Consider the following 26474-nt stretch of genomic DNA (forward strand, 5'->3'; position numbering starts at 1 on the left):
ATAAGACTGTTGGATTTTGAAGATCTCAGATGGGAAGAATGGCTTATTGCCGCATCCACGCGTCATTCACGGATGTCATATTCAGGATTGTCCAGCCCAGCGATTGCTTTCATCGACTTCAGCCCACGACTGTTCAGTGTAGCCCAACTTCTTCTTGACCTCTTGAACTTTGGCCTTGTCGCCGGTGTTTTTGCCCATGTTATCACTCAGCTTCACGGCTGGCCGACCATTCGCGGTGGCGATCTTGATGACGATATTGAGGGGCTTGGATTTTTGACCATTGGATTTGTTGGTGAAATCATCTAAATAGGCGTTAGTAACCTGATGCCTCCTTGTATTGATGAAAGCATCCAGTCTGTATGATACTAACTTGTGAAGAATGTGCCGACGCCAAATGTGGGGTTGAAACCAGCCTCCTCGGCAATGGCTTTGTATTCCAGACAATGCACGATGTCCAACGAATCCGAGAAAACGATTGTCTTTTTCTCAGTGATACCTTGGCGGTCATAGAAGTCGCGGACCATCTTAACAAAGTAGGTTGGGTCGCCGGAATCTTGACGAACACCTGCGTAAACTTGGGCATACGTCTTGGTCGTATGGGACTTGTCAGCGTGGATATCGGACGTGACTGGGGGATTCGCCGAAGCGTCACTGTCTACGGGAGCTTCCATGACGGGCTTTCGGAAAGCGTCAAGGAAGGCTGGCGTGCCAAAGGTGTCAGTGAGGGCAACGCCAAGAACCTGAGAAGAATGAGTTAGCCTGAACAGTAATCACAAGGTGGCCAGCCCCGAGTCCGAAGATCACTTACTCCCTCACCAAAACAGCCGAGCCAGTAACGTAGGCCGAGCTCGTTAGCGTTCTCATAGTCCTCTGTGATCGCGGCGATGGTCATGTACCACTCATGAGCCACAGTGCCAACGGCGCTGACATTGTACTTCATGGCAAAATGCACGTTGCTGGAGCCAGTAAAGACACCTTTCCATCCTTGCCGCTTGCCTTCCTCTGCAGCCCGACATAGGCCTGTCATCACGAGGTCCTGGGTATGGTAATCTCTTCGCCGCCGGGAGCCAAATTCAGAAAACACGCAACCATTCTTGAGAAGATCGCAGCCCTTCCTGAACGCCTTTTCTTCTTGATTGCTGTAATCCCAGTCCGTGTCACTGAACATGAAGTATGCCTGACTGGTCAGAGCCAGTAGCGGGATCTCGTAGAGGATAGTCTCCACCCAGAGACCTTTAATTGTGTACTCCACATCGCCCTCGTCCTCATCACTGCCAGTGTCCTGCGTTGGGGTGAACTTGATATCGATCTGGTCTTGGGGTCTGAGCTGGAAGGTTTCCAGGAAAGTGAGGTAGGTCTCATTGAGGTACGGGCACTTTTTCTTGAGCCATGCGCGCTCCTCCGGCGTGACGCGGACATTGGCGAGCTCTGCATTGAATAGCGTTTAGACCAAACGTTCGACCTTCAAGGTATATTAAATCCACTAGGATTTTGCCCTCGGGATTTTATTGTTACTCACTGTCCATCTGCTCCAGAAGCCATTTGTAGGCGCCTCGGCGCAACTTCATGTGCGGCGTTCGGTTCGTGAAGCCATATGTCACATCTGAAGAGGAATTAGAGTCCTCAGCTTCCTTGATGATATTAAATCCACTCACGAACGTCTGGAAAGTACTTCAAGATAGCGCATTGCATGGTCAATTTGTACAAATCGGTATCAAGAAGTGAGAAAATGCCTTCCGGCAGAGGAGGGGTTGCATTCTGGCCCATTTTGCCGGTCATTTAACACCGCAGTGAGGTGAGTGATGGACGGGGTGAGACGGAGGGTTGTACTGATCGGTAAGTAAGACCAAGATTTAGGAAAACTGATGTCTCGACGGAAGAAGTGGGCCAGGCGACCTTTTTCAAAGTTGAGTCCTCTGCTGTCAAGCCGCAAACTCCGCGACAATATCTTTGCGCGGGGATAATCGCGATATGTATGGTGTTTGCATAGTTTGCATTCGATGATGTATTGATGCCATGCAGCCCGGAGTGATTCACATGGGTGCATCATTAATATGGAAACAATCTCAAAGAGTCCTCGCGTGATATAGATGCTTCTGAGCATGGTCAAATTGTAGCTTCCATCTGAAGCCATAATGAAGTTGAGTCTTTCAACCTTAGACTCCTACATCTCCTACATTGAAGTAGAGGTGACCCATGTTGCTATCCGGATAAATCATCAACTGCCAGCTGCTCAGTAACATAGCGGACATCAGCACCACCTTCCTATACACTGTTAGAAAGGGAAAGAACGTCCCATTATCGCTACAGCAATATGATCACCACTCTGATCGATAGCGTAGAACTGCCAGACTGTCTTTGTTTGCGTCTTCCCACCGCTCTGCTTGACCGATCGGGCATAAATAGGTTCGAATTTGTTTATCTTCACGTTCACCTTCGATCTTTGTTCTTCTCACTTTGCATCTCCACATCCCTCTTGTTTCTAAAAATTGATGTGCTAGATAGACTTCCTGTGAAGTAGATTGGTACTATCACCTATCAACTATCTAGTACGGTAGCACGATGGATGCCAAGCCTGCGGCTCTGCCAGATCCGGCGCCACAGGAGGGTGACTCAGCGAATGCTGACTCGCCAGCCGCAGGTGGAGGCCCGGGCCCGAACGGCCATCCTGGAACGCGGCTGCGGTTGATTGTGAGAGGACCAAAGCCACCGGAATCTGAGCCACCGGTCGAACAATCACTACGTCGAGGTCGCGGTCGGCCAAAAAACAAAACCCGGCTCGCCATCCCTAACAACACACCTCGCCGTCCCTCCACCGCAACCGCCGACACACCACAGAACACAAGGAAAAACTCGGCACCCAACATGGCTCAAGGCGCTGAGGACTGCGCGACTGTGCTCGAGCAGTTCGTTCATGACTCGGCGAACTTGCCCCTCGAGATCAATCATCTGATGGAGGAGATTCAGGCCAAAGATAAGATCATGCAAGAGTGCCGCGCCACCATCAACTCCAAGGATGGCAGCCTTCAAAAGTTCATCAAGCTGAATGGCAGTCTGGCCCCAAACCCCAAGGAAGAGCAATACACCAAGGCTGTTCTTCAGAGCTTTGATCGGAGCCAGCAGCTACAGGATGAGAAAATCCAACTCAGCGAGAAGGCTTGTGTTCTCCTGGACCGCCAAATCAAGAAACTCGATATGCGCATTCGCGAGCTTGTGAACGACGGTGTTCTCTCCAACGATCCTCCACTCCCTTCCCTCTTCGACAACAAGAACAACTACCGTGACCCTCCTAAAGTCTTTTTTCCCGACGCCACCCCATCCGAATCCTCATCTTATGCCACTCCTGTCAACCAGACTTCCGGCAACGTGAATCCGATTCTGGCTGCGGCTCAGCGCCTCAGCCAAGCTACTCCACGTCTGTCCGGCCCCTCGGCTCTCACTGCCCATAGCGGTGCTCGAAGCTCAGCACCCGCCACTCCTGCCGCTTCGGGGGCGAGCCACCTTCTCCAGCGCCAGCGAGAGTCTTCCGCTGGTGCAGTCGATACCAAACGTCGCCGACTGAATGCCTCGCTGGGTACTCTGCCCGCCGCATCGTCCAACCTGCGCCAGTCATCCATGGGCCCCGGAACGCCCAAGCCTGGAACGCCTGCCGGTAGCCGTGCTGGTAGCGTGGGACCACGTGGAGCAACCGGCATCAAGAAAGCCCTGACGAAGAAGGTTGCCCCTCACCAGCAAATCAAGAAAATCAAAGCCTCAGCCGCTAGCAAGCACACCAAACGGTCTTCCAGCGCCAGTGGCCGCGTCAAGGCATCGAAGAAGTCGCCTACAGGCGAGGGTGACGAAGATGATGATTCTATGCTCAGTAGCGCTGACATGTCGGATTCTGACAAAAGCGATGCGGCTGATGGCGACGAGGATGTGGATGATGAAGACGATGAGGAGGGAGCCGAGGATACCAAGGTCTACTGCACTTGCCGCACGGTCAGCCATGGAGACATGGTTGCCTGCGACAATGACAGCTGTCCCTATGAATGGTTCCACTGGAAGTGCGTTGGATTGACTCGGGAGCCAGTTGGAACTTGGTACTGTGATGAATGCCGAAAGACCCTTGGCAAATAACCTGGGCATGTCGGCCGAGTGATTGAGACCGTCGCGGGCAGCCTTTTTCTTTGGTTTCATTTTTGCATTTTATTATATCTTCTTGTTTAAATACCCTGGTCGCGCCGGATGGAGTTGTGGGGATGATTCTGTTTTGTTACTGGGTTTAGCTTAGCAAATCAAGAGTATTATCTACCTGTCAAAGTACGGCGTGCCTTGTCTTAATTCACGGATGAATTGCCAATGTCTCCGCAGAGGCTTTTCGGTCCATAACGTTTGGCCTGAGCTCACACCGCGCTGATCTGGCCAGTTGTTCGAAGCCCGGCGCTTTTCCGCTCATGATGGTATAAAATATGATTTTGTTAAATCTTCCACGTGCTCGGTCAGAAAGAATATCCAAGAGACCCAGTTTCCATGATCGGGATCTAAGGATAAGATAGAGAGGCTAATCTGGTTCCTCTTAGAGCTGATTACTTTTCAATTAACAAAAGCAGTGCTTTGTTCCTCCATATTGAAATGTCATTTCACAATTCAGGATTGTATACCAATGGTCAAGTAAAGAGAAGTCCGGAAAAAAAGACAACGAGCTTCTATTGTCAATCAAAAGGAATCAAAGTTGCGATCCATAGTACTCATAACAGAAACCCCGGGCAGAGCATGCTTGCTTGCTCCCGCCATGTCCCCAATTCAATAAACTATTATACAAGAGAGATTTTGAGTCCTTGGCTGCGCTGTTCGAGATTCATGTTGTCTCGGGCTTGGTGGATAAAAGACAGGAGCCAGTCGAAGGCGAGTTTGAGGAAAGTGATTTTACATGCTAGAGAAGCTTGTCAGTCGAGGCTTCTCCTTCCGATCACCATTTGCGTAGGAATAGACTCACGGAGGGAGGAGAAGTTCGCCGAGGCTGCTGTGTAGGAAAGCGACACCAGCCTATCAATGCAAAAGTCAGCTTTGATTATTCAAGATCATCGCAGATGCGAGACATCACATACGCCGAAGACCAGGAGGCTGCGGACAATGGTCGCGTTCTCCGGGTTGGTAGCCTCGTCGTAGATGGTGCTCAGGAAGTTCTTCTGAGGACGGGAGGAGGAGGAAACGCCGACACGCTTGGGAGCCATGGTGATTATGGATGTGAGTTGGTGGTTGATGGAGATATATGGATGGAAATGATCATGTATTGAGGCAACAATGGATCGGAAGGAGTCAGAATTTCTGCGGCGGCCGGGCCGATTCGCGCATGGCCAGCCAACTCAGGCCGCTTCGCTGGACCCCGTTGACCGCCTGAATTTGCCTGACAATATTTGAGTACTCGAGGTGACGTATCCAGTGTTCATGATGCGGAAAGATTCAAGAAAAGACCCCCGGGACTTCGTTTTTGTTTCTAATGAAAGAAAATAGAGAGTGTCTTCATACCCCAAGTCTCAGTCTTGGTTAGGGACGAACAACTAATTTCAAAATTGAAGCTTTTATTGTATGATTGTACAGTAAAAACAATTGCGATTGAAAGGCGGTAAGCCACACTGCAACCAATAGCCACTAACCTCCGCATCGGTGCGGCATTGGCTCAAGCTGGTACCTGTATTGCTTTTCGAGGCGCGCGACAGTTTGTTGGAGTTCAGTATATCTGTCCGGTGTAATAGATTCTGCAGCACTTGGCAACCGTGATTTCCGCGCTTGTGGTCGCTCGCAAATCTCGTTATCATCAGCTCGAATCATTAGCCTGTGTTGAAGAACTCCATGCTCAATTGGTTTTCGCGCCGTCGCAACCATGACTAGTGTCGACGAGCTATTCAAAGTGAGTTCCAGACCACTCGGGAGTCGTCGAGGATTAGCTAAACTCTTCTGCTGACTTCTTCAGAAACCGCTGGCCACAGGGAGCTCTAAACGCAAGTTTGAGCCTGTGCAAGATCCTAGTATGCTCAGCTCTGTCTTCCAGGTTCACGCCAGTGGCTTCTGCTAACGCAATTGGATAGACGAACTCTACAAAGCGGCCAAACTTGACTCCTCTGGTGATGTGAAATCCAAGGGGAAAGCCGCGATGGCGGAGGATGAGATGGATGACGAGGACGGCGAGGCTGGGCCCGAATTACCTCCCGATTTCGAAGAAGACATTCCCGATGACGAAGAAGGCCGCTTCTTTGGCGGAGGCATGGAGCAGAAGACCGCCGAGGCAATGCAATACATTGATCAGAATGAAGACGAAGCTGCAGTAAGGACTCCTTCCACGAATCGTTGGAGCGGAGAGTGATTCGCTGACGAGCTTGGAATCAACTAGCCAGAGAAATTTGATGCGGCTTGGGTACGTCGGTTTGCTTTGAATTTCGAGAAGAAGATTTCCAAGAACGCCGAGCTGCGCGCAAAATTCGAGAACGATCCGCAAAAGTACGTCAAATCTTCAGGTGCGGGAAACAACTTTCTAACAAACACATAATAGGTTCATGGCCTCCGAGGCCGATCTCGACACAGAAATTAAGGGACTGTCAATTCTTTCCGAGCATCCAGACCTCTATCAGGAATTTTCTAAGATGGGATGTGTTTCGTCTTTGGTTTCATTGCTCTCGCACGAAAATGCCGATATTGCCATCGATACGATTCAAATCATAAGCGAGCTCACAGATGAGGACGTGGAGGCGGAGCAGGAGCAGTGGGATACCCTGGTCAACGCCATGGTGAGTTCTGTGTTCTTGCCGGCAATTGGTGGTTATGTGAAAAGCTAACAAGGTCAGATGGATGCCGACCTCGTTGAACTCCTTACACAGAATCTATCGCGTCTGGATGAGGGCTCGGAAACAGACAGAACAGGCGTTTACTACATTCTGAGTAAGCCGAGACATACGCTCTTCGATGCTTTGACAACAGTACAGTGCTGACCCCGTCATCAGATGTCCTCGAAAACTTGTCCTCCCAGTCCGCGTTATCAGAGAAAATTGGACAAGACTCCGCCGTTATGTCTTGGATTCTTTCACGCATACAGAGGAAGGAGAGCCCAGTCTCTCAAAATAAACAGTATGCTGCGGAAGTTCTAGCCATTCTTTTGCAATCATCGGCCAAGAATCGAGAAAAATTCATAGATCTTGAGGGGGTTGATGCACTCCTGCAGCTACTGAGTCAATACCGCAAGAGAGACCCGGCGAAAGACTCAGAAGAAGAAGAATACGTGGAGAATTTGTTCGACGCCCTGGCTTGTCTCGTTGACGACGAGTCTGGGAAGGAAAAGTTCCTTGAGGCTGAAGGCATCGAGCTTGCTCAGATCATGCTCCGGGAGAGTAAATTTAGCAAGTCGAGGGCCCTCAAACTTCTCGATCACGCACTCGGTGGAGCTGGTGGTGCTCCCGCCTGTGAGCGACTTGTTGAGGTTGCTGGATTGAGGACCATTTTTGGAATGTTCATGAAGAAGGCTAGTTGCATCTTTCCACATACTTAACTGGAACATCACAGCTAATGTCTCGCAGCAAGAGGGTCAAAGCATCGAACACCTGCTCGGCATATTTGCCTCCCTGCTCCGTCTTCTTCCTGGTGGGTCTGCTCCGCGCATTCGAGCTCTTGCCAAGTTCATGGAAAAAGACTACGAGAAAATCGAGAAACTGGTGAAACTGAGAAGGGAATACGCCGCTCGGTTGTTACCTGTCGAGCAAGCGATTCAGAAAGAGCGCCAAGGGCTTTCACAAGATGACCTAGAATTCATGGCTGGTGAATGGCTGTCACGCCGCCTGGATGCTGGTTTGTTCTCGTTACAAGTAAGTTTCATCGAACCACTACTTGATATTCACACAGACTGACAGGCAATGGTAATTTTGAAATAGACTATCGATATCATACTCGCATGGCTTGTTGCGGAAGATGATGGTGCCCACAAGAAGATTGTTGCTCTTCTTGCAGATCGAGAACGAAGATTTGTCCTTGGTGCGAGGCACCTTACAAGGTAAGTTTAATTCCAAATTTACGTCGTCTGTGGAGTCTCACATCGCTAATTTGTGCAGAACAATTGGAGGGCCTAGAAGACGAAGAGCAGGGGCAGAAGGACTTCAAAGATATGCTGACAGCATTGTTGCAATTTTGCTGAGAGTGATATGCTGCCTGAGCAAGTTAACACCCATGGTCCTCACTCAGGTTGTGACTACACATTCCACTTTGAGTCTGATGAATATTGTCCCCTTCTCATTCACTTTGCTGTTCCATCGGCACCCTTCCGCCCAGAGACCCATTCTATTCTTGCACACGCCCAAAAATATTTGAAACACTCGACCTATTTTGTTTATATATCTTTTACTTTACGCCTTCAAAGTGGTCTGAAGTCACACCAGAAATGCTTCTTGTAGACGAGTGAATGATAGCGCTTCTGGTAGGGCGAGTCGAAGAGTATACAACCTCGATAGCTGTCTACGTAATTTATTACGGAGTAATAGATTGTCGTCCAGTGTGTGATTCATGTGTCATTCGTTTGTTTTCACATGTGCAAATGTCGATTCTCAATCTTTCTCTCACTTTACGCATCTAGCGGGTGATACGAACCTTATAGCTTGAGGTTATAGGTGTTTCTGAAACGCAAATTTCCACCACACCTGGAGGCTGAGACTCTGACCATTATCAGTGACTAAATCTTCATTAATTTCGGACCTAGTGCCTCAATTCCCCGCTTTTAGGTATCACTCTCTGTGCTCTTGTCCGAGTCTCCCTTCCCATTCACTTCTTTCTCAGTAAGAGCGCCGACGAGAAGGAGGAAGAACGTAGTACATTCTATTTGAAGAACGGAACCTGAAAAGCAACTACAAAGAGAATGTTTTGATTCAGAGTATTGATTGCAAGCGGACGACTTGGATGAGGGAGATATTCCTCCAATACAGATCTGCAATGAAGTACAGTCAATGATGCCCATGGCCAATGAATGATGGTGCTTTAAAGGCAAGTATTCGGACGGAGCGATGGACGGTAGGCTGTCTGAGCCACGTGATATGTATCACGTGAATCATATATCCACATCGGGCCTAGCCCGCCTCAGCCGCGCCGAAGCATCAAGATCCTTGGAGATCAATAATCAGTCCCTTCAACTCGCCACGCCGGGAGACTCCTTTCCATCTCACTGAACTTTCTGTGTCACCCATTTACTTGTCTGTGGCATTCGCAGGAAAATTCATTCCTTTGCCAGTCACTGACAGGTGGGTGTCGCAGCGCGTTGGGTGAATCTCTCAACTCACTTTGTTTCCTCGCCGCGGACGCGCCCTCCCTGCGCCCTCACCGCAACCGCATTTTCGATTCATCACGCATATTACGCCAAACAAAGGGATTTGTGGATCCTGATAGATCGCAATCATGGCGGACTACGATGAAGCCTACGAGGAGCAATTTTACGATGACGCTGAAGATGGAATCACTTCCGAGGACTGCTGGACAGTGATCTCGTCCTTCTTCGACGTCAAGGGTCTTGTGTCGCAACAGCTTGATTCTTTCGATGAGTTCATTTCTTCGACGATGCAGGAATTAGTGGAGGAGCAAGGACAAGTTGTTTTGGATCAGACCGTGCCCCCCGATGAGGACGAAGCCGAGCCTGTGGTCGTGCGCCGATACGAGATCAAATTCGGTACTGTCATGCTCACACGGCCATCTGTGACGGAAGACGATGGATCGACAGTGAGCATGTTGCCTCAAGAGGCACGTCTGCGAAACTTGACTTACGCCAGTCCCCTTTACCTGACCATGAAGAAATTCGTTACCGAGGCACGAGAATGTCAGGTTGCGGATCGAGCGGACGATGAAGCTGCCGATGCAGATGATGAAAACAAGGAGCGAGGCACATATCTCAAATGGGCGCCCAGATCTCACGACTCAGCCTGGCAAGAGGAAGAGACCATCTTCATCGGCAAGATTCCTATTATGCTCAAGTCCAAGTACTGCTGTCTGAAGGAATCGCCTGAAGAGCGACTCTACGCCTGGAATGAGTGCCCCTACGACTCCGGCGGTTACTTTATTATCAACGGAAGTGAGAAGGTGTTGATTGCTCAGGAGCGCAGTGCGGGAAATATTGTGCAGGTCTTCAAGAAGGCTCCACCCAGCCCAACACCATACGTCGCTGAAATTCGAAGTGCTGTCGAGAAGGGATCGCGTCTTCTTTCTCAGCTCGCGCTTAAGCTCTTTGCCAAGGGTGACAGTGCCAAGGGCGGATTCGGTCCCACCATCCGTTCGACTCTTCCCTACGTTAAGTCTGACATTCCGATTGTCATTGTTTTCCGTGCTCTCGGTGTCGTATCCGATGAGGACATTCTTAACCACATCTGCTATGACCGCAATGATACCCCGATGTTGGAGATGTTGAAGCCTTGTATCGAGGAGGGTTTCGTCATCCAGGACCGTGAAGTTGCTCTTGACTTTATTGCCAAGCGTGGCTCGTCACAATCCAATTTGAACCATGAGCGACGTGTTCGATATGCGCGAGAGATCATGCAGAAAGAGTTGCTGCCCCATATTTCTCAGAGCGAGGGCAGCGAAACGCGAAAGGCCTTCTTCTTGGGCTACATGGTTCATCGTCTGCTGCAATGTGCCCTTGGCCGCCGAGATGTTGACGACCGTGACCACTTCGGAAAAAAGCGTCTGGACTTGGCTGGTCCCCTTCTGGCTGGTCTTTTCCGTGTTCTCTTTACTCGCGTCACTCGTGATCTCCAGCGTTACATGCAACGATGTGTGGAGACTAACAAGGAGCCAAACCTTCGCATTGGCCTTAAGGCTGCGACATTGACTGGTGGCCTGAAATACGCCTTGGCAACGGGTAACTGGGGTGAGCAGAAGAAGGCGGCCAGCTCCAAGGCTGGTGTCTCCCAAGTGCTTAGTCGTTACACATTTGCTTCTAGTTTGTCTCATCTTCGTCGTACCAACACACCTATTGGCCGAGATGGTAAGATTGCGAAGCCTCGTCAGCTACATAATACTCACTGGGGTCTTGTCTGTCCGGCCGAGACACCAGAAGGTCAAGCTTGTGGTCTTGTCAAGAACTTGGCTCTGATGTGTTACATCACGGTCGGAACGCCCAGCGAGCCTATCGTGGACTTCATGATTCAACGGAACATGGAGGTTCTTGAAGAGTTCGAGCCACAGGTTACTCCCAACGCTACGAAGGTCTTTGTTAATGGTGTCTGGGTCGGTATTCACCGTGATCCGACACACCTGGTCAACACGATGCAGTCCTTGCGTCGACGCAACATGATCTCTCATGAAGTCAGCTTGATTCGTGACATTCGTGACCGAGAATTTAAAATTTTCACGGATGCTGGACGTGTCTGCCGTCCCTTGTTTGTTGTGGACAATGACCCGAAGAGTGAAAATGCAGGATCTCTGGTCCTGAATAAGGAACATATTCGTTTGCTTGAGTTAGACAAGGATCTTCAACGTGAGCTGCCACCAGAGCAACTCCGCGAGCAGGGTTTCGGATGGGACGGCTTGGTCAGGTCAGGAGTCGTGGAATACGTCGACGCTGAAGAGGAAGAGACGATTATGATTGTCATGACCCCCGAGGATCTTGAGATCTCCAAACATCTTCAGGCAGGATATTCCCTCCCCGAAGATGACAAGAACGATCTCAACAAGCGTGTCCGCACTGTCACTCAGCGCGCCCACACTTGGACTCACTGCGAGATTCATCCCAGTATGATTCTTGGTGTCTGTGCCAGTATCATTCCTTTCCCCGATCACAACCAGTCGCCCCGTAACACTTACCAGTCTGCCATGGGTAAACAAGCCATGGGTGTCTTCTTGACCAACTTTGCACAGCGAATGGAGACAATGGCAAACATTCTCTACTACCCTCAAAAACCACTTGCGACAACGCGGTCGATGGAGTTCCTGCGCTTCCGCGAGTTGCCCGCCGGTCAAAACGCTATTGTCGCCATTGCCACTTATTCCGGTTACAACCAGGAGGATTCCGTCATCATGAATCAAAGCAGTATCGACCGTGGTCTCTTCCGCAGTCTGTTCTATCGTACATACACGGATTCGGAAAAGACGGTGGGCACATCTTTCGTTGAGAGTTTCGAGAAGCCTATCAAGAGCGAGACCATCGGCATGCGCAAGGGTACATACGACAAACTAGACGACGACGGTATCGTTGCTCCTGGTGTGCGTGTCTCTGGAGAGGACATCATCATCGGCAAGGTCGCCCCCCTCGCACCCGATGCGGAAGAGCTCGGGCAACGAACCAAGTCACACGTCAAAATCGATGTATCTACGCCTCTTCGCAGTACTGAAAATGGTATCGTCGATCAGGTCGTGATTTCGACCGCCAACGATGGTCTCAAATTCGCCAAAGTCCGCATGCGTACCACCAAGGTTCCGCAGATTGGTGACAAGTTCGCTTCCCGTCACGGGCAGAAGGGTACTATTGGTATCACATACCGACAGGAGGACATGCCTTTCAGCCGCGAGGGGTTGACACCTGATATTATCATTAACCCTCACGCTATTCCCTCGCGTATGACCATTGCTCACTTGATCGAGTGTCAGCTCAGTAAAGTCTCAGCTCTTCGAGGATTTGAAGGCGATGCCACGCCATTTACAGACGTGACTGTTGACTCCGTCTCGCGTCTGCTTCGTGAGCACGGTTATCAATCTCGTGGATTCGAAGTCATGTACAACGGCCACACCGGCCGCAAGTTGGTGGCTCAGGTCTTCCTTGGTCCCACTTATTACCAGCGGCTGCGCCACATGGTAGACGACAAGATTCACGCTCGTGCTCGGGGCCCAACGCAGATCTTGACACGCCAACCCGTAGAGGGTCGTGCTCGTGATGGTGGTCTTCGTTTCGGAGAGATGGAGCGTGATTGCATGATTGCCCATGGTGCCAGTCACTTCCTCAAGGAACGTCTCTTTGACGTGTCAGACCCCTTCCGAGTCCACATTTGCGACGACTGCGGTCTGATGACTCCTATCGCGTAAGTTTCCTCTTTTTCTGCCGTGTGAAACGTTTCATTTCTTGTGCATTCTCATACTGACACAATCTATAGTAAACTCAAAAAGGGTCTCTTTGAATGTCGCCTGTGTAACAACAAGCACCGCATCTCCCAAGTCCATATCCCCTACGCCGCCAAGCTTCTGTTCCAAGAGCTGGCCTCGATGAACATTGCCGCTCGGATGTTTACTGATCGCTCTGGAGTTTCGGTGCGCTAAAGGCCCGATCTCTTTGATCTCAATCCCGCAGGGCCTTGTCCTGGTTCTTTCCCCCTCTATTCTTCTTTGTATTTTAATGATCTGCCCGAAAAAACTTTTCAAGCGGGGGAAGTTTCTGCTGCGGCGTCCAGGATTCATGAACAAAGTTCCTCTGCCTTTTCAACTAGTAGCATACATAGCTGGAATTTTTTTGAAACTTTTGAGTAATCTTTTTTTTTCCGACGTAAGCACCCGCATGAGCTCGTGCTAGCCTGGGAGTCTTTTCCATAAACCGCGAGAGCTGTGGTTCATAACCTCTCGTTTCCGTCGGCGCTGAGTAAATTCGTCGAGGGTTGCCCTTCAACTCATTCTTGAGAAGCCGCTTGTTGATAACTGCTGGGACTAGCTATAGACGTAGGGACACAGGCTAGGTCTGGTACATGCGGGATGGATGGCCTATCCAAGCGCTTGAATGGGCGATCTGTTTTACCTCGGTTCCAGCCGCCAACGGTTAAATAATCCGAGTGTGTCTAGGCACTTTAGGTCAACTGTTTCAGAGCTTTCACATGCCCGGTTGTTGAACACTCAAGCATGAAGACAGAAAGGATTTTCGAGTCACGGGAAGAACTCTTATGTTAGTAGTATGGCTTATTGCAGGCTCGTCACATAACAGGAAACCTTGTCTGGTATCATCATATTCAATCATTCGTCTAGTTTGAAGATATTGCTTTCGCTTCGCTTTGCAGTCATTGATGGGCTCTGGAGATGAGACATGAGCACTTGATAGTCCGCACGAATTGCAAATGACTCCGTGAGATCCAGTATTGCAAAATTCAAATTCTACGTGGGCGAGATCGTGCCAGATACCCTTACTTCGCATTGGAGAGACTGTTGCCAATGACCTCGTCTCGGCGTCTGCCGCTCCTGAAGTATAACGCTACCCATGTGCAAGCTCCAGGACCCGGTCCGTTTTTTTTTTCTTTTTTTTTTCTTTTTTGAGTAGCTCAGGGAGCTGCAACCTTGAGGTCACTTGCCTCTACGAGCGACTTGAAAAGAGTCAAGCCAGATGCAGTGTGCCCACGCAGCGGGAGGTCGGTCCGTGATTGAGGCATGAGACTCGGGGATCAACGACGGCTCCCTGACCTTGATGTAAACTGCACCGATTGTGGACCCGGGAATCTCTTGATAGCTACTATTAATATGCATGTCAGCTTCACGACTCACTTTCATTTTGTTGTCGTGCGGGTGCCCATTCCACGAGATGTGGAATCACGCACCAGATCCCAGGGCCAGGGCTGTTCATTTGGGGGTGGGATCCTGTGTCTTCAACATGTCGACCATGCATAGATGAAGACCGGACAAAAGTGCTGAGTTGTTGAAGTTGAATAAATTGCTTAATAGGCACGAAAGACGAAGAAGAGTCACGTTTCTGGGCTTCGGTCGTACTGGCAAATGCTGAGATGAGAGGCCGTCGGAATCGTCAAAACAATTTGACCACGTTATACGCACTGTGTGAAAATGAGCTGTATCGGCAGCCTGTTTTGTGTGCCCGATTCTCCTAGAATGGTCTGGCGTTTCACTGATTACTCGGATGAAGGAGCAAGAACGTGGAAGCAACTGCTGGCACAGGCGACTGGTGAACAGCTTGCAATCACTGCCAGCGACTTCTGAGCTTGTTTTTACCTTGTGTTGTCGTCCCCGGGAGGCTGCTAGGGGCTGTTAATTGTCATTTGGATGGTCAGAGACATTGAAGCAGTTTCTGTGATCAAGCGTCTATGGACTACGTTCCTTTACGACAGGATGGTGTGGAGCCAAGGCTTGGAGAGCTACGTGAGACCCGCGGAAATCTCATGACAGAAACTCTTGTTGGGTGAATGGTAAATTGCCCAGCTTCATTTTCAGTTGCCACGCTTTACAAAATCCGAGAATCCTTCACCAGGTACATCTTTCAAAGTAGAGAATGAGGCGACATGGCCGATGGTTCTTCAATATCACCGGAGTGATACATGAAGCACATACTAAGGATAATGTAAGCGACCTAGCAAGACACGATAATGATAAAGCCCAAATGGGCCTGTTTTCACAAGAAAGCAATGTAAGGCTATGAGCAAGACACTTCCTCCGGCTGTTGATAGTCTCAAATGGGTGCCATCAGCTGTGTGTGGATACGGATCGCATCCTCGGCAGTGCCCAGGGGTCCCAATTGCCATCGACGTGATAATGTTCGATGAGGTGTCAGGATCAGACGATGTCGCTCCCGCAAAATGGCCTCGTCGACTGAGCGACAGCCGCGCTTGACTCTCTTTGATGGCCTATCAAAATCGTCCTGCCCACCCTCTCGGCCTGGCTGCGGGTTCTCGGAGTCTTTGTTCTTATCCAGGCCTCCACGGGCATCACCGGGAGGCTCAGCATTGTCTGTATCATCAGGTCCTGGATGTGGACGTTTGGTGCCTCTGTCGTACCGATTGACATGCCTCAAATCGAACTCAAATTCAGGGTCGTCGTCACGATCCTCAATCGGGTCGCTAGTGTACAGCTCCATCAGCTCTTGCAGTTGCTTTTTAATTTCAGGGGCGAGCAGCCTGTTCTGAATGTTTCCCAGGAGCTGGAACGCGCGGCGGAGCGTATACATTGGCTCGCCGTGCCATTCCTTGACTTTGGTGCGGGTTTCAAGGATACTACTGCCAATTTGTCTGGCCAGGTCCCTGGAGTGGAACGGTGCCAACATCACAGTACGATACAGACCCCCAATCGAGTGTGGGCCAACCAATCCTTGTTCCATCTGGTGATTTTTGTATTCCGCTGCCGATGGGCTGCGACGACCGATGTGTGCACCAGTCTGTGCCGCTTCCTTACGGCGGGATTGGTCGGCTTTCTCGAATTCGATGAAGAATTCCAGGTCGGCAGGGAAGAAGACAAGTCCCGGATGTGAGGCATGGTCGAAACGGTAGTGACAAGTTTTGCAAAGAAAAATCGCATTCTCTCTTGCCTTGAGGCTTGCCCCATGAGGGATCAGGCCTATCTTTGCCCATAGATTTGCCTGTACGAGGACGTTCGCGCCATTGAGCTCATTGAGAAAAGCATCATAAGGGAATCACATACCTGGCTGTCTTCTTTCGCAAAGACATGGGCGCAGTCTGCATCCGTTTCCTGACAAACCCAGCATGGCCGTTCCTGATCATAGATGGCTCTGAGTTGGGAGTTCACGGTCTCTGAGAAGGCTCCGGATTGTGTGGCCGTGGTGATAACAGTCTGCCAACAGGTTGAGAGTACTTGGGACCGTGTCAACGGTGAACTTGGAGCCGACACGATTTGGCGGGCCCGAGCATTCGAATTAGAGGCTGAGGCCGGGGAGTTTGGCGGAAGCATGGAGCCTGTGTTCACCATTTTGTGAGCTTCGAAGTATACACTTGAAAAAGGTGGACGGTGTAGAGATGGGTGAAGCAGGATCTCAAGGAAGCAAAAAGACTTACACCACTCGAGGATATCCTCCCAGCGGGAGGTGATTTCCCAAGCATGGTCGTTGTCGGCAGGAGCCATCATGAGAGACGTTGATGTAGAAGTAGAGAAGTTCCAACGGTGGCCGGAAGGTCCGTCACGTCATGTTCCTGGCAGAGAGTAGGTACTACCCTCAAGGGTTGAGACGGGCTTAGTATATGCCTGCGTACCACGGTACCAGGGCTGGATCTACAGCACTAGTCTACGTATCCGTTTCACTGATGGAGGGGCCTAGTGAATACTGCAGTGTGTAGTGTGGTTAGACACTATTGATATCCTGGTAAAAGTATATTGCTGGCCTGAATCGTGAACACTTTAAGTCCCTGGACAGGTAGTCTGCCCTGCTAGTGGAGGTAGGTACATGTAGGTACGAGGATGTAAGTACGGCCGCTGTGTGTTGGAAACACCGATCTGCGGGCAGTGATGGATAAACTATATCACGCCGATCTGATACCTCTACAGAGAGTCAAGATCAGTACAAGAGCACAGTCCCGGTCAGCACTGACTTTTGCGATTCTCGCCTACTAGAATGTAGGTGTCAAGAGGAAAACCAAAACTAGAGTAACGAGTAAACAATAATATTATATCCAGTTAGTAGGTATACACACGTAACTCGACAACCGATCCCCCATGAACTAAACCGCCCGGTACCCCATAAATACAAGATAGGAAGACTAAACAAGAGCTGTCATGACCAGCATCACAAAAAAGGGGAGGGAAAATTCATGAATCAGCCACGGACTCGAATATAGTGCGTTGCTGCAAACAAGGCAAGCCGATTCGACCATCACGACATGAGATGGCTGATGAAAAAGCAAACACCAATAACACGAATCAAGCACATGTCTTGGAAACGCCAACCTAAGCGTCTGTTCCAACGCGCCTCTTCTTTTTTTTCTTCTTGGCTTTCTGGCTCGGCCCCGGGCTGACCACAACCTCTGCCATCTCCTGAATTCTACCTAATGATTGCCGAGCCTTGCCGGATGAAGATGGGTGATCATTTTCAGTATTCTTCTCCGCCGACGGTTGCTGATCACTCTGCAAGGCCGAAGCATCCGGACTGGGTCTGAGTAAGGGGCTTTGTGTGAGGTCAATGACTTGGGAAGTCTGAGAGGCATCCAAGAGAGATGGCGAGGACTGCCGTGGGCGTCTAGAACGAGTGGATGTCGTAGGTGAGACCAACTCCTGTAGAGAGTCGACGGCGAGACAAGGCGAGGAGCCTAATGCTCGCTGTGCACTTGTGATGGATCTCGAAGAAAGTCGCGAAGAGAGATCACGGCTCTGATTGCTGTGAATCAGACTGTCTTGATCGTCTTGGTCGTTGGCATCGTCATCCACTTCATCTCTCTCTGCATCAGTATCACCCGGGGCGGGCCAGCCAATATTCAGCAGCTCTTTGATACTACTGCCCTGGGCGGGCGAGGCCTTGCCATCTTCCTGCTCTTTCGTGCTTGTCGGACTCTCTGGAATAGCACTAGGAGAGGGAGATGGCTTGGTGAGATGAGACTCGACCGCTTCAGCCGGATGATGTACCACGGAAACTAAGGATTCATTGCTTGCAAAGATGTGGTCATTCTCAACAACCTGTCGATCTTGCTGAGTGCTGTCCTGTTGGGTGTCCGAGAAGGACTGGTTGGCGGAGAGAAAAGAAGTGTGAGTGGACCAGTCTTGATTCGAAGGGTCCACGGCCAGCATTGACTGATCACCGATCAAAGTATGGCCATCAAGGCCGGAGTCCCCGGCGTCGTGGTACCGACGCCCCAGCCTGGCTCCCGGCGAAGACCGTGCCGAGTGGAAACCCGAAAAGACCGGCGACGGAACGGCGGGCGACTCGCTGTACTCATCGTCTGCGTATCTGCTCCGCGTGATGACGACTCTGGCAGCAGCGGGAGTTCGAGAAGACGCTGCTACAGCCGCTCCCGTGGTAGACCCACGCGGAGAAGGCAAGCGACTGTCAGCCGTCTCAAGGGTGACAAAGGTGGTTTCATCCATGTCGACATCGATCGAGGGAGGTGATGACATGTCCGGTTCGTTGTTCGGCATGGAATCCTCTACTACAGACACACTTTGGAAGGGAGTGAGCACACGCAAACACATATCAGGGTTCAGTTTACTGACGTGCTACCTTCTTTGGCGGCATCCCTAGATTTGCCATTCTCTCCAGCCTCATCATTCGCCACGTCGTTCACGCTCATCGTTGCGGGGCGCAGAAGCTTCGGCCCGGCGAGGTCTGCCACGTTGACCTCGTCAAATCCGTCATCTTCCTCGCCATCATCGTCCATCCCAGGCATTTCGAAACCACTGTATGTACGAGGCTGGTCGTCCTCTGAATCCACAGTCTCGGCCTTGGGCCGTCGATCGCGTAGTGCTCGGCGGATCTTGAGATTGCCATCACCCAGCACTTCGTGAACCTCGGCGACACGATACTCTGAAAGGCGAGGCTGCCAGTTGGTCGCTTTGGACATTTCTAACCTTTGGTACGCTATGATCGAGCCGACTTTGATATCTTTCTGTGGCAAATCGGCTAGCGTGCTTGGATCATGCGGCATCATGGGCAAATCGTCGACCGAGCTCGCCTCAGGGTTACTTTGGTGGCCCCCCAGCTGAGTGGTGTCGTCCTCGGCGGTTGGCCATTCATCGTCGTAGTTAAGCCGGTGCGCCTCGTTTGCATGATCGCCGTAGGCTTCATGGCCATAGTGGTCATCGTATTCGTCTTGCCCATCCCCGTCGTAGATATGAACCCTCTGTTTGCGCTTACGCTTTTTGCCCCAGCCATTTCGCTGTCGAATCAGCGCATCTGCATCACCATCCCACCGTTGCTCGAATGGAAACGGGGGCGCTGTCATCACAACATCATCGTGAATACATTCCACCGCCTTGATGACCAGCTTTTTCTCCCAATCGTCGTTTGCGTCGCTCTCCTCATCTAAGTCTTCTTCCCGCGGCTGAGGCGCTTTAGCTCTTTGAGAGTGAACAGTGCTGGCCTGAGCAGCTAGCTTCCTTCGCGTAGCCTCTACATCATCCTCGGTCTTTGGCGTCCGAACGCCAAGGGATCCGAAAAGCATCCGCCGCGAACTTTCAATGTCCAGTTTCCGTCGGTCAGAGGTTTCTGCCGTTGTCGCATCCTTGGTGGCGGCGGTCTTCTCAACACTGTCGTGATCAACGGATTGCGATGGCTGCTTGCGTTTCTTTCCAGGAGCCTCATCAACGTTCACGCCACCGGTAGCCAAGTCTCGCAGCAGCTTTTCACGTCTGGCTTCAAATTCACGCTGCTCATCTTCCTTCCTCTGTGCTGTGGATGCGGGCGCAGACAGAACGCTCGTCCCTTCAGGAATGTGGAAGCCGCCGTTCTTGTCTTCCCATTCACGCAGAGCAGCAAAATCAGCATTCTCGGGCAGAATTCCCAGCTCCTTCAACTTGGAGAGTCTACGCCGTTGCTTGAAACGCATATTGCTTTTCTTTGTACGAGTTGATCCCATCCCAGGAGGGTTCACCAAATATGGTTGCGGTTTCCTTGAGGCGGGAAGATTAGGCATTTCTGCCTCGGATTCAGAGGTGTCCTCGGAAGACGATGTTGTGCCGGTGTCATTAGAGTCATCAGGGTCAGCTGAGGAAGAAGCAGACACTTCGTCATCTGAGGAACCCTCGTCAGACGAGTTTTCGTCCTCATCTTCGTCTTCCTCATCCTCGGACTCAGCACTCGAATCGCTCGAGTCACTCGATTCAGTGGATGATGAAGCTGCTTCGTTCTCCAGAGCTTGTACAGTTGCCATACTAGGAAGAGGTGTTCCCCTGTTGAATCTGACAGCTTTCGATATTCGGGGCGAGGAGCCTTCATTGCCAGCGGAGCGTTTGCTGGACAGTGAAGATGCGCCCGCAAGTGAGCTCTTCCCTTGAGATTCCGAAGACAAGGGTCGCTTGGCGATTGAACTTGCCCGCAGCGCTGGGCCAGTCGATTCTCGTGGTTGAGAAGAAATGCCTATAATCCGAGGCTCAGAGATCTCAAATTCCTCTTTCAAGGCCTTTAATTCGTCTTCCAGCTCATCCGCTTCGTCGTCAATGTCAGCTTCATCCTCATCCGACCCTGTTTGGTAAGATTCTTCCTCAGAGTCATCCATCAACTCATCTACGTCACCGGAGTAGTTGACGGGATGTCTGATCACGGTTCCCATATCAGAAACCTCGTGATCGGCAGGCAGCACGGAAAGCTCTTTTCCAAAAGGCACATTATTTTCCGGAAGCCATTCTTCGTCGCCGGCGCGGTCACCGTGTGGTCCGTCGTGGGCGCCGTCCTGTCCATACACTGGTCCCTGATTCCAACCGGAGAAAACAGTGCGCCGTTTTTTTCTCGGAGGGATTGTGATTGCTGGCCGGGTTGAGGTGGTCCGCTTGTAGAATGGCATACCGAACGGTACGCCATCAATGAGATGTTTGCCATCGCCCGTGATTTGATGACGGCCGCAGATTCTTCGAGCGCGAAGGTCAGCCAGCTGAAGCGCACGGATACTGTAGAGACCGAAACATGTTAGAAATTTCCATATCAAAAAAAAGCAAAGACAAAAGAGAACCAGAGAGAGTGTGAGATATGATCATGAATGGGGGAGGGTTTCATACACAACTTCATCACCATCTCGGAGAAGGCCGTCCACTTCCATAAAGTGAAGACATTCCGATCCACCCACCTCGACGACATAGTCTTCCAACCCCCACTGACCGCTAAATTCCGGGTCAAAGATGGTTGGTTCTGTCTCGAGTGGAACAACTTCATTCACATCTTCCAGCAACTGTGCAATTGTGTACCCTCCATTTGCAAAGGCGATGTTGGGCGTTCGCGAGGACGCGACCATCGACGCCGATGCTGGTTGATGAGATCCATATTCCCCCAGTGCCGAAGACGAGGACGTTGTTGTCCAGAGGATGCGCGTCACTGGGAGGCCATGGCGCGAGATCACGAGGTGCAGGCGCATGGTGCAGCTAGTGTTGGTGCTGTATGATGATCTCGGGCAGGTTTGGAGAAGCTTGGCTGTCGCGCGGTCGGTATGCGTTTCTCAATCCGCCTGCGTTTCAGAATTCAGAGCACCTCAGGGTACATCAGGTGAGCTTAAATCCAGCAATGCACAGCTCAGAGAGGTACAGTCTTTTCATGGAAGAGCTGAATTGCAGGGGATGATGCTCCAGGCCCAATTCAGCGGCCTCGACAGACTAAATCGTTCGATGGGAGAAAAGGAAGCTTCCATGATGAGGAGCGCGTGGAGGAGCGCTAACCGTGTTGGTACTAGCCCCACATGTATAAGATCGGCGCTGTCAACCGCGCAAACAGCAAGCACCAAGGATCTCAAACCAGGCAGGAACGACCGCCTGCTTACCTGATGCATTTGAAAGCTCAAAGGATCACTACTAGTGACGAGGCAGGGAATACGTTTTTCTACCCATCGTTCATGCCGCACTGTTGTCAAATTCTTCTCTTTTATACTCCAGCCCATTCCTAAAGTGACTCCGTCGTTCATGTTCATATCGCCCACAGCCTTGATTGCAGAATGACCACCTTGTCACTTGCTAATGTTCAAACCTGCATATGGTGATCTCTTGAATCACAACGAGCCTGGTAGCAGGCTGGCAGGACTTGAAAGAACTCGGTGATGACTAGGGCAGGTACCAGGGTAACCTAGTTATATTGAAACTCGGCCGAAGCTCACAGTTATGGAGTGATTGAGGTGAGGGAATCAGCAAGACTAAATCTGGCCGATCTACACTTCGAACCGGAGCCCTATGTCAATCAAGAATTTTATTCTATATGGTTGATTGAATTTAAAGCATTCTTTTGTAGCTGAGGGTCCATCAGAACTAAGGAATACACCACCTTTAGAAATGCAGCAGCGCTTGAATACAACATATGCATATGGTTCACCGAGAAAAGAAATCAAGGCAAAGGGTATCAGAAACACTTCTTCCATGTTGAGAATGGCACAGACGTATGGACCACGTCGAACGAGGATCCATCCTGAATGCTATTGAAGCACGGTGGCACGGGCGGGGCAGATAAAAGAAAATGGAGGGCGTAAAGCTGTCTCAGTGCGGCATATTAGCACTGCGGGGAACTGGCTTTCGAGCAGGTACGCCCAGATTCATGGGTCGAAGACTAGTTCGTGATGGCCGACGATCAACTTGAGCGTGGGGCTGAAGGTGTATCTCAGAGACAGGCTCATACTGCGGGGGGCCGTCTTGATTATTTTCATGACGAGGACCTTTCATCATACTGTGGGAGCGAGTCACAGGCGACGTGGGTGGCGATCCAGAGTGCGACTCGGGAGGAGTGGTAGGCAGCATGTCAAAGGACTCGGACGAGGAACGACGTGCGCGACTTGAGGGGGCCCAAGAACCTTCAGCGGACGAGCCGTCTTCATGAAACCTTCCCATTTCGACTGGAGATTTGGAATCAGTGCCGGATTCCACAATTCTTCGGGAGGAAGAGGGATCTGGTGGGTGATACTCGCGACGTGGTCCATCTACGGGGCTAATGTTCTCGCCCATCGCGTCCTCATAACTAGGGGGTGCGTCGTCATAGACGGCCCCTTCGCTTGCTGGAACGGGTTGTGGAGTGGGACGTGGAGGCATTGGGGGACGTTCCTCCCCCGAGGCCTCCAGTTGCACCGGCTCTGGCGCGGGTTTTGAGGATGCGGTTTGGGGGGTTGCTGCCGCCATGGCTTCCAACAAGGCCTTTGGGGGTGCGATTCCGGAGTAAACCTTGACCGGCATTCGTAGCGGAAGTACAATCATTTGAGGCTGTTGAAGTCCGGATCAATGACTGGACGTTCGCGGGAACGGGGTTGGGGAACAAAAGCCTACCTTGATGCTGCCTGTCGTGCCGTGAGTTAATCCCACTCGGATTTCCAACTCGTAACTTCGCTCGATATTGCACGTTTCAAAGGATGGCGCCACCGAGCTGGGAAGAGGTAAACCAGCCCACATCTTTGGATCGATGGTCCACTCGGTGCCAGCCGTATCGCCAGGTCGACCCAGAGGGTAGCCCATGTTACTCGCGCTCATAATCACCCAAGAGCCGTTCTCTTGCCGAGTGAGATCATGCGCTAGGATCCTCGTGCATGATATCAATTCGATCTGCAGCATTTGGAGAAAAACCATTTCCGGGACATTGTTCAATTTCTTGACCAGGAGACGTAGCGGTATGGGTTCGTTGCACGTGAGGATCGAAGGGTTGGGCAATCGGGATTCGACCGAGATACGCGGTCGTTCGGTTTTGGACTCTTGATAGGTGGTGGCGGTGGTTCGACCAAAGATGCCGCTCTTTTTCTTGGTGAGCGTTGGCGGGCTGGTAAATTGATGATGCCGGCGAGCATAGGTCTCCTCGTTTGGATTCCCGGTTCTTGGTGGCTCAATGGGAAGGAAATTTAAAGGTACGATCTGGGGAATTGTCAGAGAATCGGTTCTATCGCTCCGATTGAGGAGCGGGGCGTTGGCAGTCCGCTGCAGCGGAAATGACATACAGTTCTGATATTCTCTTTATAAAATTGAGGCCGGATCACCGTCGCTTTGATGAAATAGTCAATCTCAGCCATACCAGGGTACCCACTCAGGGAGGGAGGAAGGGTCTTCTTGACATGTCGGTTGGTGTCGCGCGCCATTTCGACTTTGAGACCCGAGGTGACGAGGTTTGTTCGCATGCTGTTGACCGTATTGCAGGAATTATTGAATGGAAACTAAAGGCGCGGTCAGAGATCGTCTGCTTTCCAACACGAGGGAATGGACCACCAATGCGGTTGCAGACTGACCTTGAAATTGAACGGATACTCATATGAACCCGCCGCAAAAGTGTACGAGGGCGCCGGCGCCCCCGTCTGCATCACCGCTGGCGTGGGAAAGACGGTCGCTACCTTGTAAAGAATCTTATGTCTTGTTAATATACTGATATTAAAGACAGAAATTCAAATAGATACGCTCATTGGGCACTTCGATGATTCCAAATTTAGCTTGGGTGGACGGCGACACCTACTTTGTGAACCTCCAACTCGGTCCGTTTCTTGTCTGAGTTCACATGGTGTGGGTGACGAGGGCCAGAGAGCCGTGTTCGGCTCACTCCCTCCAGTTTCACCTGAATTCCCCCGATCGCGGCTTCAGTGGGCAGGTGCAGAACAACTTTGCCGGAAAGGAAGTCCAAGTTGGTGTAGTGTGTATGGCGGCTGTCCAGAAAGATTGTCGCGGACATGGCGGCGCAAGCGTGGACCGTCGGGGCTTGGAGGGTGTTGCTGTCACCGACTGTGAGCTCCGAGATCTCCACGATCACTCTGCGCGGGGGAGCGAGCTTGGTTGAGGGTGAATCTGTGAATCTGTGAATCTGGAGGGGCGATCAGAGTCAGGCGCTTCTTTCCAGACGCTTTGCGGTGAGTTGGGCGTGAGAAAGACACAGCCGGAGTAATTCGATTGTGTCGGAGGGGACAAAAGGAGGGCGTGGAGCTTGCACTACCAAAAAAAAAGTAACTGAATCCCCCCCGAGTTAACGGAGATGACGTTTAGTGGTGGGATAAGCTCCAACACGCATCAACGCAGTTCGGGACTGCGGGCGGCCTGCCATTTTTATTCTGTTTGGAGGGGCTACCCAGATAAAAAGTTGACGCACCCCCCTGAAATTCGAGATCTAGATAACCACAGTTGCCCAGCTAAGTTTTGGGCTTAGAATACTACTTCCAGACTTCAAAGCCACATTTTCGGATGAATCCGTTGTAGCGTGACCTCGTCGATGACTCTTCTATAGGTTCTAGACAATCCCGTAGTTCCGGTGCTCGCAGCTGCGCCCTGTTGACCCGCCACAATGTGAGCCACGGCGGTGCATCGAACGCTTCCGGGGTTGTCCATCGGAGCTCGGGTCTTGCCAGGAAACCGACTTGATTTTGCGGTCGGGCCTGGTCATTCAGCATTGAGGAGTGAGGAGAGATGTCTCATTCAGAAGACGATGGATGACAATGCAGCTGCCTACTGAGTTGTCTTTGATTTATGTTGAGTACTCAATGGGTAACAGTCTAACAGTTCAACCGGACAGAGTCTGTCCATAGTGTAAGAAATGTTCATATTGACCCATTTCACCGCCCACCGTCATGTCGATCGGGCATTAAGAGTCAGAGACATAGAAACACGTGCACAGTTGGCTGTTAATTCCAACATTCACTGTTCAATATTCCTGAAAATCCCGGAGATCAACCCTGGAATCCTGGGGAAAGTCCTGGGTCCCATCGATGACGGAAACAAAGTCAGTTGGCTTACGTCCACCTGCATGACTTCACACGCCCACCTGCACCTGTGCCCAGATTGCCCGCTGGTAGCCAGTTTAGCCGCTTGGTCGCATTGTATTCCAGGCATCACCATTTCTCAGTTGATCCAGTGGTGGTCCAGAGTTTCCTGGAAGTGCGGGCTCTGCGGGCTACCCCCACGGGCTCCACCACAGCCCTGTCATGGCGCCTCTCCCGAAATGCCGAAATAGAATTGATGGGGCCATATGGATCTCGCTGGACGGGTCTATCCTGTCCAGTGAGTGGTTTGCCTGAAACCGAGGAAAAGTCAATACTAGACTTCACCACATGGATCGACGTTGCGATGAAGAATGCTCTGCTCTGATATTCTAGATGTATATCATCCTCAGAGGGTATCGTACAGGAACTCGAAAACCATCTAGCGTACAGTCGGTCTTTCAGAAGCGAAAACAGGATTGAATAGCGGGAAGAAAGAGAGATCGATCC

At 51.1% G+C, this 26474-nt stretch overlaps 8 protein-coding genes across 8 annotated transcripts; 3 read left to right on the top strand and 5 right to left on the bottom strand.

Annotated features, from left to right (window-relative positions):
* Positions 1 to 81: 81 nt before the first annotated feature.
* Positions 82 to 1767, bottom strand: POX_b02044 (Nicotinate phosphoribosyltransferase; the record flags this gene model as incomplete). The annotated part of the gene is made up of 5 exons (XM_050110963.1): positions 82 to 302; positions 371 to 740; positions 809 to 1428; positions 1520 to 1603; positions 1656 to 1767. 5 exons carry the CDS (start codon positions 1765 to 1767, stop codon positions 82 to 84), a joined length of 1407 nt encoding a protein of 468 aa, XP_049971309.1.
* A 795-nt stretch (positions 1768 to 2562) lies between these two features.
* POX_b02045 (uncharacterized protein) lies at positions 2563 to 4119 on the top strand (the record flags this gene model as incomplete). The annotated part of the gene is made up of 1 exon (XM_050110964.1): positions 2563 to 4119. One exon carries the CDS (start codon positions 2563 to 2565, stop codon positions 4117 to 4119), a length of 1557 nt encoding a protein of 518 aa, XP_049971310.1.
* Positions 4120 to 4908: 789 nt separating this feature from the next.
* Positions 4909 to 5216, bottom strand: POX_b02046 (uncharacterized protein; the record flags this gene model as incomplete). Its single annotated transcript, XM_050110965.1, has 3 exons — positions 4909 to 4915; positions 4979 to 5028; positions 5091 to 5216. 3 exons carry the CDS (start codon positions 5214 to 5216, stop codon positions 4909 to 4911), a joined length of 183 nt encoding a protein of 60 aa, XP_049971311.1.
* Positions 5217 to 5866: 650 nt separating this feature from the next.
* On the top strand, positions 5867 to 8161 carry POX_b02047 (Beta-catenin-like protein 1; the record flags this gene model as incomplete). The annotated part of the gene is made up of 10 exons (XM_050110966.1): positions 5867 to 5893; positions 5957 to 6011; positions 6072 to 6307; positions 6374 to 6480; positions 6533 to 6767; positions 6825 to 6918; positions 6981 to 7436; positions 7537 to 7835; positions 7902 to 8001; positions 8079 to 8161. 10 exons carry the CDS (start codon positions 5867 to 5869, stop codon positions 8159 to 8161), a joined length of 1692 nt encoding a protein of 563 aa, XP_049971312.1.
* A 1247-nt stretch (positions 8162 to 9408) lies between these two features.
* On the top strand, positions 9409 to 13248 carry POX_b02048 (DNA-directed RNA polymerase II subunit RPB2; the record flags this gene model as incomplete). The annotated part of the gene is made up of 2 exons (XM_050110967.1): positions 9409 to 13013; positions 13086 to 13248. The coding sequence occupies 2 exons, from the start codon at positions 9409 to 9411 to the stop codon at positions 13246 to 13248; spliced, it is 3768 nt and encodes a 1255-aa protein (XP_049971313.1).
* A 2116-nt stretch (positions 13249 to 15364) lies between these two features.
* On the bottom strand, positions 15365 to 16767 carry POX_b02049 (uncharacterized protein; the record flags this gene model as incomplete). Its single annotated transcript, XM_050110968.1, has 3 exons — positions 15365 to 16267; positions 16330 to 16601; positions 16701 to 16767. 3 exons carry the CDS (start codon positions 16765 to 16767, stop codon positions 15365 to 15367), a joined length of 1242 nt encoding a protein of 413 aa, XP_049971314.1.
* An 819-nt stretch (positions 16768 to 17586) lies between these two features.
* Positions 17587 to 21692, bottom strand: POX_b02050 (uncharacterized protein; the record flags this gene model as incomplete). Its single annotated transcript, XM_050110969.1, has 3 exons — positions 17587 to 18790; positions 18844 to 21231; positions 21340 to 21692. 3 exons carry the CDS (start codon positions 21690 to 21692, stop codon positions 17587 to 17589), a joined length of 3945 nt encoding a protein of 1314 aa, XP_049971315.1.
* A 1102-nt stretch (positions 21693 to 22794) lies between these two features.
* Positions 22795 to 24949, bottom strand: POX_b02051 (uncharacterized protein; the record flags this gene model as incomplete). The annotated part of the gene is made up of 5 exons (XM_050110970.1): positions 22795 to 23508; positions 23572 to 24147; positions 24231 to 24443; positions 24516 to 24629; positions 24737 to 24949. The coding sequence occupies 5 exons, from the start codon at positions 24947 to 24949 to the stop codon at positions 22795 to 22797; spliced, it is 1830 nt and encodes a 609-aa protein (XP_049971316.1).
* Positions 24950 to 26474: the final 1525 nt, after the last annotated feature.

Source organism: Penicillium oxalicum, chromosome II, assembly GCF_001723175.1.
Source record: "Penicillium oxalicum strain HP7-1 chromosome II, whole genome shotgun sequence".
Lineage (NCBI taxonomy): Eukaryota > Fungi > Ascomycota > Eurotiomycetes > Eurotiales > Aspergillaceae > Penicillium > Penicillium oxalicum.